Raw genomic sequence first — 15,425 nt, forward strand, 5'->3', positions numbered from 1 at the left:
AAATAAAATAATAGTAATAATAATAAATTCTACAGTATTTTTCCTAGAATGAGGAATATAATAAGACCCTTTGTGGCGATATAAAATGAAATAAATAGCAAAATGAAGAATGTTTAAGGAAGAGATTCTTTTGTATTCCTACCCTTGGGGCGCTCCAGTTAAGCTTAGGAAAGACACTGCCCCCCAGGGAATTGATAGCTTCCTGGACTTTAGTGGTGAACTCAGGAAATTCTGGTGCCTACAGAGAGAAAAAAGAAACCATTTGGGCAAGTCAGTATCATCACAGTGAATATGGAAAACAAGATCAAAATCTCAAGGTTATAGTTTAGGATGTCAAAAACAAAATTTAGACGATAAATTACTATCAGACTCTCTGGACCCAGTTGCATAAAATCAGTGATTAAGTACATTTACCCGAAAGAGAAATAAACTAACCAGCTGCTCAAATGGCCCTCTTCAAACAATCAAAACCCCCAGAGCTAAAACGACAGATGTCACTAGGCTTCCAGGAACGTGATGCAGGAGTGAATGGTTCCCGATATGTCTCCATAAAACCAGCATTCATCAAGTGAAAGAGACAGGTGCGATCTCACCTACTTGTATGCTACAGTTCTCAGAAATAACACCCCCCACTTGAAGGCCCAGAGCCTCTTCACATCCAGGAAGAATCGAGGACATATAGTATCCTCAAAAGGATTCATGAGCGCAAAAAGTAAATGGTGTGACAAGCTGTACTTAAACACTGCTATATCCAGATGAGTTATAGTATAAACAAAGTTCAAATATAGAGCCTCGGCCATATTAAAATGTTCTTTCTTTTTGGCTGATTTTTTAAAATGCATAGTTTGTCTGGGTGCAGTGGCTCACACTTTGGGAGCCCAGCACTTTGGGAGCCCAGGAGCTCGAGACTAGCCTAGGCAACACTGCAAAACCTCGTCTCTACAAAAAGTAAAAAAACAAAACAAAGTAGCTGGGCATGGTGGCGTGCACCTGTAGTCCCAGCTACTCGGGATGCTGAGTGAAGGACTGCCTGAGCCCAGGAGGTTGAGGCTGCCATGGGATGTGAACATCATGATCATGCCACTGCACTTCATCCTGGGTGACAGAGTGAGACCCCAACTCAAAAAAAACCAAAAGCCTATTTGATATAAGCAAGGGATCAAAACATTCTGCGTGTTTGTTCCAACCAGGAAGTTAACAGAAGTACTGCTGTCACGCAGGAATGTAAGCGTGATGCCATGACGCCCGACCTGGGCTTTTGGGTCACTATCGAAGGCACCCAGGGAGCTAAGCCAGCCACGGAAAGTGGAGTCTTCAAGAGACAGCCCTCCATCCTCCTCATCTACACAGGGGACTGCTGCCCTCTACCGGGCAACTGCAGGCTCTCAACTTCTTCCACAGCAACTTTCCACAGCAAAGAAAAAGAGAGACTAGATCTAGAATTAATGAGACTACACGTTCCAAAATTAAATCAAATGCTTTATCCAGATTCCCAAGATCTAACCCAGTTATCAGAGAGAAAAAACTGTGACAAGAATCTGGGACACAGGCTGGGCATGCTGGCTCACTTTGGGAGACCGAGGTGGGAGGATTACTTGAGCCCAGGAGTTTGAGGCCAGCTGAGGCAACATAGTGAGACCTCATCTCTACAAAATAATCAAAAAATTAGCCAGGCTTGGTGGCACACCTCTAGTCCCAGCTACTCAGGAGGCTGAGGTGAGAGGATCGCCTGAGTCCAGGAAGTTGAGGCTGAGGTGAGCTGTAATTGTGCCACTGCAGTCCAGTGTGGGAAACAGAGACTCTGAGTCAAAAAAAAAAAAAAAAGGTAATAGAACCCCAAAACTATAAACAGCTTTACACAAAAGGCTAGGGAGTAAAGAAGACAGCACGGAAGACCCAGTCAGATCACCTCTTTCAGATCACCTAAGGTAAGTCTGACTTCTAGACTTGGGACAACAGGATCTTTTATTTTTGTGTGTCGGAGTCTCATTCTGTCACCCAGGCTGGTGTGCAGTGGCACGAACATAGCTGCTGCCGCCTCAGCCTGCTGGGCTCAGGCGATCCTTCTGCCTCAGCCTCCCAAGTAGCTGGAACCACAGGCATGTGCCACCACACCCAGCTAATTTTTTGATTTATTGGAGACAAAGTCTCGCCAAGTTGCCCAGGCTGGTCTTGAACCCCTGGGTTCAGGCAATCCTCTTGCCTCAGCCTCCCAAAGTGCTGGGATGACAAGTGTGAGTCACTGCACCTGGTCAACAGGATCTTTTAATTATTTGATAGGCTGCCACTGTATCTCTCATTAGACTCCTTGGCTTAATTACATGAAATTAAACTAGAGTGCTTTAGAGAGGCTTTCAAAATGAGTAACAGCATTAAAGTTTTCTTTAATTTTCAATGTAATTCCCCCAATCAAAAGGAATTGTGATTATGTTAAGCCGATCATGTCCTTATAATCGCCTGAAGCCACTGATGTGGCTTCCCTAGAGCTGTATTCATCACCACCACTCATCTAAGATCTGCACTGGCAAGACTTCCTATAAACAGCAGAGGCACACACATCTTACAACACGAAGGAGTTTAGCCTTTAAAGACACACCGCTTTAGCTTTCCCATCCCATAAAACTTGACATTTAAGGATTGCTTCGTATTTATGTATTGGTTGTGACTGGTTCCTTCAAATCCTCAAAATTATCCAGCTTTAGGAAATCCTGCCATAAGGATCTAAAACATTCAGTAGGTCACCCTTCTAGGTGATCTGATTCTAGCTAGGTCTGTGAGCCACTTTATAACTCGACAAACCGTACGTAAGTAATGGCAATGTGAACTAATCCTGTCTGGAAGAGGCCAGCTGTCTTCTCTCCCACTCCAGAGGGAGGCAAAACCAACTCTGCTTCCTTCACGTGCTCATTTCAATATTCCTGATCTATAAATATATTTTCTTGGGATTCTCTTTTCAACCAGTTCTAACATGTGTCTTGTTCCCTCATGAGTTAAATAAAATATTCCACGTGTTAAAATGTTTTATATCTGTATGGGAGTCATGATTTTACTATTTTCTGGAAAGTATATAAACAGATTTAACTAACAAGTCTTGTTTGTTTTAAGCTCAAAGCTCAGCGAGCCAATCTGAAATATGCAGAACACACCAGCTGCCTGGGAAAAGTTCCCCCTGTCTGCAGACTCAAGTTCACACTTTAATCTGTATCTGTGGACTTTCTGTGGTCAGGACTCCCTGCTCATCTTCCCAACCTCACCCACACAGCACCCGTGTGCCACACTCATTCAGAATGGGAAGGCTTCTTTCTTGTTTTTTCATCTTTTTTTTTAGAATTATGAAGTTTCATACATGTCTCTTACATTTCTCAAGGGAAAAAACCATTAGCTAGAATGCCCATCGGGCAGCCAGAGTCACAAAACTGGAGTGTATTCTTCTATATTCTTAATTTTATACTTATGATACCTGGGTCTCCCCATAAAATATGACATTAAAAAATTGAACATAAGCTGGGCATGGTGGCTCATGCCTATAATCCCAGCACTTTGGGAGGTTGAGGTGAGAGGATTGCCTGAATCCAGGGGTTCAAGACCAGCCTGGACAACTTGGCGAGACCTCATCTTTACAATAAATAAAAAAATTAGCTGGGCACAGTGGTACGTGCCTGTGATTCCAGCTACTTGGAAGACTGAGGCGGAAGGATCGCCAGAGCCCAGCAGGTCAAGGTTGCAGTGGCACAGCAGTGGCCGTGAGTGTGCCACTGCACGCCAGTCTGGGCAACCGAGTGAGACTGACAAAAAAAAAAAGCAACAACCCATAAGTGCTGTCATAGTAATGTACACTTCCAGCAACTAACTTTTTTAAATTCACCATCATGTCTTAAAAACTGACCCATCTCAATTACTGTTTCCATTTTTAACTGACTGCTTTGAGCTTCCACAAGGGACAATGCCCCGTTGGTCAACACGCTGGGTCTTGCTACCCACAGGTCCTGGCTGACTTCCATCCTCTTCTAAGTGCTCCTCTGCCATGAACGTTCCCACTGCTCAACTCCATCTCGCTCCACCCCGGGAAACCCAACCACTTCTTAAATTTATTAATGTTTCATTTCTAAACAGTTTCAGACTCTCAGAAACAGAGGAGAGTACCCGAGATTCTTGCACACGCTTCCTCCAGACTTCCCATCCCACTCCATCTGCTCCGTCTTCCCCAGCCCTCCTCTCTGCATCCGTGTGTGCGTGTTCTTTCTGTTCATGTGGATACCTGTCACACACATTTCTTTCCTAAACTATTTTCGTAAGCTGTGGCCACCATGTCCCTTTACCACTAAATACTTCAATGTATATTTCTGAAAATATTCTCCTATATATTCAACATTCTACTACATAACACTGTAAAACTATCAAAACCAGGGAACTAACACTGATGTAACACCATTACCTAATTACCATTACCTAATTAGATCTTATTCAAAATTTGCCAATTGTTCTTACAATGTCTTTTTTTGAGTTGGAGTCTCACTCTGTCGCCCAGGCTGGAATACACAGGCACGTTCACGGCCACCGCAGCCTCGACCTGCTGGGTTCAGGCAATCCTTCTGATTCAGCCTTCCAAGTAGCTGGAACTACAGGCACGTGCTACGTCTGGCTGATTTTTTGATTTACTGTAGAGACGCGGTCTTGCCAAGCTGTCCAGGCTTAGCCTCCCAAAGTGCTTGGATGACAGGCTGGAGCCACCGTGCCCAGCCTTATAATGTCATTTGTAGCAAAAACATCTGTGTGTGTATATATATATATACATATACACCTTTTTTTGATCCAGGCAACCAGTCTGGAATTGGGCACTGCATCTAGCTGTCGCATCCCTGTCAATCGCCTTTAACCTGGACACTTCCTCTCTTTGATCTCATCATTATGACCCTGGCAGTTTTGAAGCATGCAGGGCAGTTATTCCATGTCATTTCCAAAAATTGGGGTTTGTTGGGAGTTTCCTGGTGAGGAGACTCAAGCTGTGCAGGGGATGAATCCTTCCTGTGCATTACATCAGGAGGCACACATGACAGTCTGTCCCATCGATAATAAGGTTAATCTGGATATTTGGCTGCCAGCTCTTTCCACTGTAGCATAACTATTGTTCTCTTTATAATTAGTGATTCAGGTGAAGGTACTTTGAGAATATGCAAATATCCTCCCTCTCATAAATTTAACTCATTACTTTAAACAACTATTTAATCAATTATTGCTATTATAGTTGCCCAATGGTAATTTCTAATTTAATCATTCCTTCTGTATTTATTAGATAGTGCCTTTACTACTACAAAGAAAAACTTGGGCCAGGCACAGTGACTCATGCCTGCAATCCCAGCACTTTGAGAGGCTGAGGCGAGAGGACTGCCTGAGCACAGGGGTCTGAGACCAGCCTGGACAACTTGGTGAGAGCGAGAGCTTGTCTGTACAATGAATCCAAAAAATTAGCCAGGAGTGATGGCACACACCTGTAGTACCAGCTACTTGGAAGACTGAGGCAAAAGGATTGCCTGAGCCCAGCAGGTCGAGTCTGCGGTGGCCATGAGCATGCCACTGCACTCCAGCCTGGGTGACAGAGTGAAACTCCAATTCAAAAAAAAAAAAAGAAAAGAAAAGAAGAGAAGTTTTTCCTTGTCCCTATGTATTTAATCTCATCACTTATTTATGTTGCTGTGGGGGTCACGGATTATTTTAGTCAATGGATCACAACTTCTTATATGTTGAGTATCCCTTATGGAAGATACCTGGGACCAGAAGTGTTTCGAATGAGTATTTGCATATACATAATGAGATATCTTAGGGATGGGACCCAAATCTAAACACAAAATTCATTTATGTTTCACATACACCTTAAGCATGTAGCCTGAGGTAATTTTATTTTTTCCCTTGGGGTTGCTGAACAAACTGTTTTGTATACCTGAATTTTGAATGTGGCCTGTCACATGAGGTCAGGCATGGAATTTTCTACTTATGGCATCATGGTGGTGCTCAAAAGTTTTAGGAGCCCACTATGATAGCCCAAGTCTATAGTACTAGCCACTCAGAGGGCTGAGGAGGGAGGATCACTTGAGCCCTGGAGTTTGAATCCAGCCTGGGCAAAAAAAGAAAATTTGGATTTTGTAGGATTTTGAATTTCAGATCTTTGGGTTAGGAATACTCAACCTATATGGGTTATGAGGCTCAAATTTTTAGCTAGTGGGAGCCCATTCAAGCTATCTTCTGGCATCTTTTTGTTACAACCCATCATTCTTTGAGCACATCCATAGTTTGTGGCTTAACAAGGTGTCACAGGCTCAATTTTACTTCATAAGCCCAGTCCTGAATTTCTCTGAGAAGCTTCAATTCCTCTTAGTGGAGAATGGTATTTGGAAGCCAAGGTCAGGGCATTGGGTGTGCTCGCTGCTCCCATGATGTCTCACGTCACTGCTTTTAAACTTTCTTAGTGAACAGAGTTTGGTAAACACACATGCACACAAACACCCCTTTCTGCTATTCATTTCTATATCTGTCCATCTATATAGATTTGAGGACGTGAGTTGATACCAATAATCCTTACCACTTTCAGGTTCAGGTCAAGTGCCGCTTGTCCTTTCAGGCATTTCTGTTCTCGCTGTTCTCACAGCACTGTCATCTAACCCGTACCTGTCCCCTGGTTTACAAACTCCTGATGGCAGGAATCAAATCCTATTCATCTTTGTCCATCTGTTTGGCGCATCTCCACTTTTTTTCCTTATATCCTAGAAACCCTATCTCTTTCAATAAATATGCAGAAGTATCTTCTTATTTAGAGTTTTATTAGAATATACTTCTCTCTGAAACTAGATTCTGTCATTAAATTTACTTGTAAGGAATTTTATTAAAAGTTTTTTTCTTTTTTAACTCAAGGTATAAGGAATTTCACTTACCTATTTCTAGAGTACATTTTTTTTGCTTCACTCATTCCTCTAAAAAATCTCTATTAAAAAAAAATTTAAGTTGAATTTCACAACAGCACTCTTACCCTGAAAGATCATAATATGCTTGATCAGCTTCACATTTTTATATAAAACATTGGTTAATGTCACATACTTCTCTACCCTAACTTAAAGAAACTACCATTTTTATGCCACCTAAATATACCTGAATGAGTAAATGCAGATGTTCACTTTAATTTAGGTTCACAGATCTGGGAACCTCAAGGTACAATGTTAGGCTGGACTCCTTCTTGTAGAGCTTAAAAGAAATAAGTCAAAGCATCAAATCTCACCTAAAACATTTCCTTTGTAATCAAAGGTAACAGAGAACAAACTATGTTTGCCTGTTAAAAATTATCTGAGCCATTTTTCAAAATAATAAAGAACAGCCCACAGAGAAGTTGGCATTAGAAACGGTGAGTGTGTGGCAATTGAGAGAGGCGTGCATTTCAGCCCTGACGCTACCCTTGTGCAACAGTGTGAGGCTGTCCCCAGGCTGGTGTTGCTTTGAGCTTACCGTGAGCGTGGCTGTGTTCTCATCATCGGACCACTGCACAGAAAAGAGGACAGAAACAAAACATTACATTTAAATACTGGGCTTCCAAAAAGCAGGGCTCCATCTAAAAATTATACACAAATAGGAGACGTCTTTTCCTGAACACAAAGAATATGTAGAAATACATGTGAGAGATGATGTAATTCCTCACTTTATCAAATGGAGCCTAAGATCTAAATGTCAGAACCATTTCAGAAATCACTTAAACTACGACAGTTTACTGAACCTCGGGTTCGTCACTTTCTTTAACACCAACCTGTATTTCTTCAGCTTCGTCATCACTGTCTGGCTGAGAGCGTGCTGGGGGATCTTCCCTAAAAAAACATAAACAAAGCTTAAGCTAGAAAAAGACTTGGGTACCACACAGTCATAATTTCATATGTACTAAGCTTATCATTATTTTTAGTTAAGAAAGATAGATTTATTAAAGAGAAGACACATTGTGAAGGGCACAGTAGGCAGGACAGCAACAGGAGTGTCTGCTGTCTGCTGCCTGTACTAAGCTTATTAAAAAAAAAGTCTCAGAATTGGAAAGCAGTGGCCCTTGGCAGGCATCTGACTTTACCACTCTTCCTATCAAGAAATGGCATTTATTTTCCCATCCCTTTCACTTAGAGTGGCTTCGAGACTCATTCTGACCAACAGAACACAGCACAAATGACGCCATGAGATTATGAACCCAGGTGTCCTCTCTCGCCCTTTTGGAATGCTGGCAGCACTGCGTAAAGCAGCTAAGGCTACCTTCCTGAGGATGAGGGGTCGCGTGGAAAGAGGCCCAGCTGACAGTCAGCAACAACTGCCGGACATGAATGAGGCCATCTTAAGACTATCCAGCTCAGTCAGGCCATTGGAGGACGACAGTCCCATAAGTGACTTTAGCAAGACCAACATAAGACCTGCCCGGTGTCAAGAATTGGATGACCCGGCAGGGCGTAGTAGCTCCCACTTATAATCCCAGGACTTTAGGAAGCCAAGGTGGGAGGATCACTTGAGGCCAGGATTTTGAAACTAGCCTGGGCAACATAGCAAGACCTCATGTCTTATTTAAAAAAAAAAAAAGAAAAAAGGAGGACCTAAGATTTTACCCTGCATACAAGCTAACAAATAAGCCTGCCATAGTTCCGTGGACACCGGCAGAAGACATGAGACTCCTGGGTCAGAAACAAAGGTCTCTAGACACAGCACAGCATGAGCTCCATCTGCATCAGTTCCCTCTTGGCCCTCCAGTCCCACAGGGGAGACACAGAGTGGCTGAGTTTGTGTTACAACTGAGGAACACTGAACTTAGGAAACCTCACCTTTTACAATGGGCTGCGAGTAAGTCTGCTCAATCCTTAACCCAGGGGAGACATTATTTATACCAGGTAGTAAACAAAACTGCTCTCTGTATCTATCTTTGAGAGGGTGTTCACTACAAAAGCTGGCACTATCTCTGGCTACAAGATGGGCAATGACACGAGGGACCCAGAGAAACCCAAGGCGAAGCATCTCCCAACACCCAGCTGAGCCATCACCAACAAATACGACGGTTGCTTCTTAAGCCATTCAACTGGAAGTAGTGTATTGTGGTCCAACGGGTGACACAGATGATTGTCATAAAACATAAACGTGAAGGAGGAAGTCCCGAAGACATTCATGAAGAAAAACAAGTCACGACAAAGGAGTGCAAATGAGAATGACATGGGACTTCGTGGCATACCACAAGACAGTGGGCTGTACCTTCAAAATCTGAGGACGACATTCTGCCCAGAGTCTTACTTAAGCCAAACAACCCCCTCCCCAGTCAAGTCCAAGCGTAGAAAAAACTTGTTCTCAGATGTGCAAACACTAAAAGTTTTTCCTTCTGTGCATTCTAGAGTATGTGCTTCAATAAAATGAGTAAGTAAACCAAGAGAAACAAAAACGTGGTATCCAAGGAACAGACTATCCAACACAGAAGTAAAGTCCCCAGCTGACTCCTGTTTTCCAGAACTATAGAACTGCCAGCTAGACTGGAACAGGAAGACGAAGATGGCTAATGCAAGCCGTCCAGGAGAGAAAGATGGAAATGATGGATTTGGAAACACACTTGAGGGTTTAGAAAAAGTGCAAATTGGCCTAGGTTTGGTCTATTGCAACATTTGCAAAATATTAGTGACAGATACATAGAAAATAAAGGCAAAATTTAAAATATGTTTATTAGCTCCAGGGAAAGAAAAGTTATTTGAAGAAAAGGTGATCACAGTACACAATGTGGTTCAGTAGTTAACAGTAATGACAACATTGTAAACGACATTAACAGTCACTGACTATTGATTTCACCAACAGTTGTCACAAAGATAAAGAGGGTGTGAGGGAGCTAAATCCCCTAACACCATACCAGAGAAGCAGGAGACAATACTGAAAGTGGAGATGAGTTAAGAAATAATAGCAGCGGGGCTCAGTGGCTCAGCCTGTCATCCCAGCACTTTGGGAGGCCGAAGTGAGTGGACTGCCTGAGCCTTTGGGTTCGAGACAAGCCCAGGCAACTTGGTGAGATCTCGTCTCCACAATCAATAAAAAAAAAAATTAGCTGGGCATGGTAGTGCGCGCCTGTAGTTTCGGCTACTTGGAAGGCTGAGGCAGAAGGATCACCTGAGCCCAGCAGGCTGACACTGGGGTGGCCGTGAGCGTGCCACTGCACTCCAGCCCGGGCGATGGAGTGAGACTCCAATACACAAAAAAGAAAAGAAATAATAGCGTAAGTCTACTAAGAAATATGAAGTTGAGGCAAGTGAGCCCATTCCCTTTACCGAGGGCGCACCATGTGCCGTGCCAAGTGTTCTGAGCATCAGCAGGTCCCTGGAAAGGCACACCAGACCCTTCTCTGTAAGCCAATCAATCTGTCATGAGTCTGGTTCACGTGAGTCAGTTCCCCAAATTTTGATCAGCTCTTTGAAATCCTGAAGGTTTCCAGATCCACAAAGCTGAGACACAGACACGGTAGTATCTGTGGTGGTTGACACTAGCACACAGTCAGACTGTGAGCCCCTGCCCAAGCAGCTGGCCTGTTTCTCCTCCATCTCTTTTTAAATGCCATATCCAATTTTTAAATTCAACACTGTCTTTAACATGGTTTGCCTAATCTTACAATATAAAAGGCACCCAACAAACCTGAAAATGTATTTCATTACTAAATATCACTTGTGATTTTTGTTGGTATAAAAAATACATTTAGGCCAGGCGCGGTGGCTCATACCCATAATCCCAGTCCTTTGGGAGGCTGAGATGAGAGGATTGCCTGAGCCCATGAGTTTGAGACCAGCCTAGGCAACTTGACGAGACCTCATCTCTACAATAAATGAAAACAAAATTAGCTGGGTGTGGTGGTGCGGGCCTGTAGCCCATTTACTTAGAAGGCTGAGGTGGAAGGATCACCGGAGCCCAGTAGGTCGAGGCTGCGGTAGCCATGAGCATGCCACTGCACTCAGCCTGGGTAAAAGAGTGAGACTTTGACTCAAAAAAAAATACACTTAAAAGAATATACTTGTAATCTGTGTTTTCATATTCTTCAGAACTTTATTGCAATGCCTGAGAAGTATGACATGTATTTTTCCATTGTAAAAGATGATGACATATATACATTTGCAAATTTATTAGACTTGGGGTTTTTTGTTTGTTTGTTTGTTTTTTGAGACAGAGTCTCAATCTGTCACCCAGGCTGGAGTGCAGTGGCACAATCACAGCTCACTGTAACCTCGACCTTCTGGGCTCAGGTGATCTTTCCTGCTCAACCTCCCAAGTAGTTGGAACTATATTGAGTGGGCCACCATGCCTGGCTAATTTTTTGTAGAGACAAGGTCCCACCACATTGTATAGGTTGGTCTTGATCTCGTAGGCTCAAACAGTCCTCCTATCTCGGCCTCCCAAAGTATTAGGATTAAAGGCGTGAGCCACCGCATCTAGTCTCATTAGACTTGGCTTTCCAAGGTGACCCTCTAAATGCTAAGAACTGAACTAATAAGAGTATGATGTTAATACTTAGAGTTTTAGATATTCTGTGTTACACCTTGAACAGAGCTAGTACGTACAAGCGCTGGCTTTGGAGGCAGACATGGTTTAAGCAACTCAGTTCTGCCACTTTTGCCCTGATTTCTGCATCAGTATCTCATCTATAATCAGGAAAACAGCACAGCTCTACAGAATCGTGAAGAACCAAAGTCTGAATGCACCTAACATGCACTGTATAATTGGTATTCATGTTTGAGCATCCCTTATCTGAAATGCTTGGAACAGAACTGTTTCGGGTTTTGGATTTTCTTTGGATTTTGGAATATTTGCATATTCATAATAAGCTGTCTTGGGGATGGAACTCAAACCTAAACACAAAATTCATTTATGTTTCATATATAACTTGTACACATGGGCCAAAGGTAACTTTACATAATATTTATAATAATTTTCTACATGAGACAAGGCTTGTACACACTGAACCATCAAAAAGCAATGATGTCACTATCTCAGCCAACCATGCGGACAGATTCTGGATTCTACGGTGTCCAACTATGCTCAGCCTGTATCACTCTTCCACCTTAAAGCAGACAAGGTCAGGCAGGGACTCGGGACCAAATGAGATAAGAACTAGTGCCTGGAAGAGAGGTACCATCTGAGTCAGACCCAACCCGTGGGCCCCAGGCAAGACTCACCTCACTATAAACCCGTTCCCAGTGAGCCCAGCTTACAGTGATTACTTAACCCCAAAAAACTGCTCATCAAAATACTTGATATTCTTATTCAAAAACATGTCCACAACACAACATATATCTCTTTATTTATGACGACTTGGCTACAAACTTGGACTCCTCATGTAGATTGTCCCGGCATCTTGTTATTCGTAGTGGCAAGTTCCCAGCTCAGTGCAGGAGCCCAACAAACGTTCAGGACACATTCATCGCTGTCTACACCAGAAAGTACATGACCAGCCTCCTTTCCCATAGCCACTAGAGGCAAGGCCCCTCCAGTCAAGCAGTCCTTCTCATTGAACCCAGACGCGGGCTCAGGACCCTCTGTAGCACTCCAGGAAACCATCACCACTAGATCCGAGTTGGCAAGCAAGGTAAACCAGGCAGCATCCCTAGTCTATTCTATTTCCCTGACTCAAGAGTGAAATAACCATATTCATTCACTCACTCGTTTAACAAACATGTACTGAACCCAGACACTGCTAACTTATAAACGAAAACAAGACACTGTATAAAGCATAGTGTGGAGGGTGAGGCACGTGCTGCATATGGAAGTAATGAGATGAGGCAGGAAGAATTAGGGACCTGGCAGACCCTGTGGCTGTTTCTCACTTCTTTGCTCAAGAAAACTCCAACCTGTTTAGATCCTAAGCACTCCTATGCCTGCCTCAGAGCTCTCTCTCCAGCCACCCCAGTCCAAGCCAATCACAGTCATTCTATCTCCCTTGCCAATGACTATGACCCAACCCTGACCAAAAGGAGCTATTGGGCTCTAGGGAGTTTTCCCTGCTCTTAAAAGGGGCCTGAGACGGGACCCCTGGATATGGCTGCGAGGACACGATGTGTGGAATTACTGCAGCAAACCTGCACTCTGGAGAGGAAACCCAAGAAGTTAGAGAAGCGAACTCTGAGGCCTAACGCCATTAACTGCAACTGTCCTCACCAACAAGTCGCCTATTATTACTTGAAATACTGTATCTGCCCCCATTTACTAAGTCATTTTAAAAGCTGGATATTCTATTACCAATGGACACCAGGCAGTATAGGTACAGTGCTGGACGGTAGGGTAAGAAGAGAGCAAACAGCAAAGGCCACAGCACTTCTTTCCCGGTGGGTAAGACTGAGGAAATCACGTTCAGAGCCGTGTTCTGCTCTTGCATACAGCAAATAACCTGGAAGCTAATTAGGAATTTTACTTTCTGAAATAGGTGAATATGCAAGTATTGGTACAGTCACTAATGAGAGTTATTTGGCAATACTGGTCAAGAGTCTTAAAAATATTTATAAACAGCCAGGTGTGGTGACTCATGCCTGTAATCCCAGCACTTTGGGAGGCTGAGGCAAAAGGATTGCCTGAGCCCAGGGGTTCGAGACCAGTCTGGGTAACTTGTAGAAATCTCATCTCTGCAATAAATTTAAAAATTAGCTGGGTGTGGTGGTGTGCACCTGTAGTTCCAGCTACTTGAAAGGCTGAAGCAGAAGGATTGCCTGAGCTCAGCAGATCACAGATGCAGTGGCCGTGAATGTGCCACTGCACTCCAGCCTAGGTGACAGAGTGAGACTCCAACTCAAAAAAGAAAAAAAAAATCATAACCTTTGCCCTATAACCAGAACCTGGGATTCTTACTGTATAGAAGTAATCCTAAGTGTACAATGCTCTATGCAAAAATGTATTCATTGAAGGATTATTTTCAGTTAAGTTGTAAATGACCTATCTGTCCAATGACCAGGAAAATAATTGGCTTAATTTATGGCAAATGAATACATATGGAAATCACGCAGTCATTAAAAATAATTGTATGCCATTTTTAAACCATAGGGAAAAACTTATAGTGTGATGTTCAATGAAAAAAAAAATAGAAAACTATACACACGGTATGTGCACAACTTAGGGTAAAAAAGTATTTAAAAACGAAAGAAAATATGCCAGAATAGTAATAGCATTTGCTTCTAGGTGGTGGAATTATGAATTATTTTTCTGTTTCTTTATTCCTTTCTGTAGTTTTGAAATTTATTATATGACCCAGGTGTGGTGGCTCACACCTGTAATCCCAGCACTATGGGAGGCGGAGGCGAGAGGATTGTCTGAGCCCATGAGTTTGAGACCAGCCTGGGAAATTTTGCAAGACCTCATCTCTACAAAATAAAATTTAAAAATTAGCTGGGCGTGGTGGCCCATGCCTACAGTTCCAGCTACTTGGAAGAGAAAGGATCGCCTGAGCCCAGCTGGTTGAGGCTGCAGTGGCTGTGAGCATGCCAGTGCACCCCAGCCTGGGTGACAGAGTGAAACTCTGACTCAAAAAAATAAAAAAGAAATTTACTGTATGAGCAAGTATTATTTTTACAATTTTTTTTAAAAAGGGCATCCATTACAAACAATATGATTTTGAAGCATTCATATGACTTTCCCTCACTAGCATTTCAGAATTACCTAACCAATGTAATTCGCACACATTCCCAGTCTATGCTACGGAAAGATGTCAAACGGATACACCTTAAATCTACAAAGATCTCACAGTAGTTCACTACTGGCTACCGACAGTCAAAAAAAGAATATTCAGTATGTCTAGTTCATTAACTCGTTCATTAATATAAATAACTGTATATATTTTTAATTATAACACTGCATCCCTTGATGCAGAATATATTTCATATAGGAGTTAAAATTTTTACATATTAATAAATGCACTCAGTTATTCATAAGAGTTGAGTGTATGCTTAAAATATTATTTATAAGCTGGGCTCGGTGGCTCAGCTTGCAATCCCAGCGCTTTAGGAGGCTGAGGTGAGTGGACTGCCTGAGCCCGTGGGTTCGAGACCCGCCTGGGCAACTTGGCGAGACCTCATCTCTACAATAAGTCAAAAATTAGCTGGGCGTGGTAATGCTTGCCTGTAGTTCCAGCTACTTGGAAGGCTGAGGCGGAAGGATCACTGGAGCCCAGCAGGTCGAGGCTGTAGTGGCCGGGAGCGGCCACTGCACTCCAGTCTGGGTGACAGAGTGAGACTCCAACTCAAAAAATATATATATATATATATATATTATTTATAGAATGCTATAACTCTTACTATCTAAACTCAGGGAAGCAAGCCAGGCTCGGTGGCTCAGCCTGTAATCCGGCGCCTTTGGGGGCTGAGGTGAGTGGATTGCCTGAGCCCGCGGGTTCGAGACCCGCCTGGGCAACTTGGTGAGACTTC

The 15,425-nt window shown here is 43.0% G+C and overlaps 1 protein-coding gene across 1 annotated transcript in view; it reads right to left on the reverse strand.

Annotated features, from left to right (window-relative positions):
- The window catches only part of CDC123 (cell division cycle 123), a 59,803-nt gene that overhangs the window by 37,376 nt on the left and 7,002 nt on the right, over positions 1 to 15,425 (reverse strand). The window contains exons 3-5 of the mRNA XM_008064761.1: positions 7,787 to 7,844; positions 7,492 to 7,524; positions 143 to 238 (exon numbers count right to left, since the gene is read on the reverse strand). Coding sequence (XP_008062952.1) covers positions 143 to 238; positions 7,492 to 7,524; positions 7,787 to 7,844 — 187 coding nt within the window. The remainder of the gene's footprint in view (positions 1 to 142; positions 239 to 7,491; positions 7,525 to 7,786; positions 7,845 to 15,425) is intronic.

The sequence above is a fragment of the Carlito syrichta genome, unplaced genomic scaffold (genome assembly GCF_000164805.1).
Source record: "Carlito syrichta isolate Samal-C Ts95f unplaced genomic scaffold, Tarsius_syrichta-2.0.1 Scaffold308004, whole genome shotgun sequence".
NCBI lineage: Eukaryota > Metazoa > Chordata > Mammalia > Primates > Tarsiidae > Carlito > Carlito syrichta.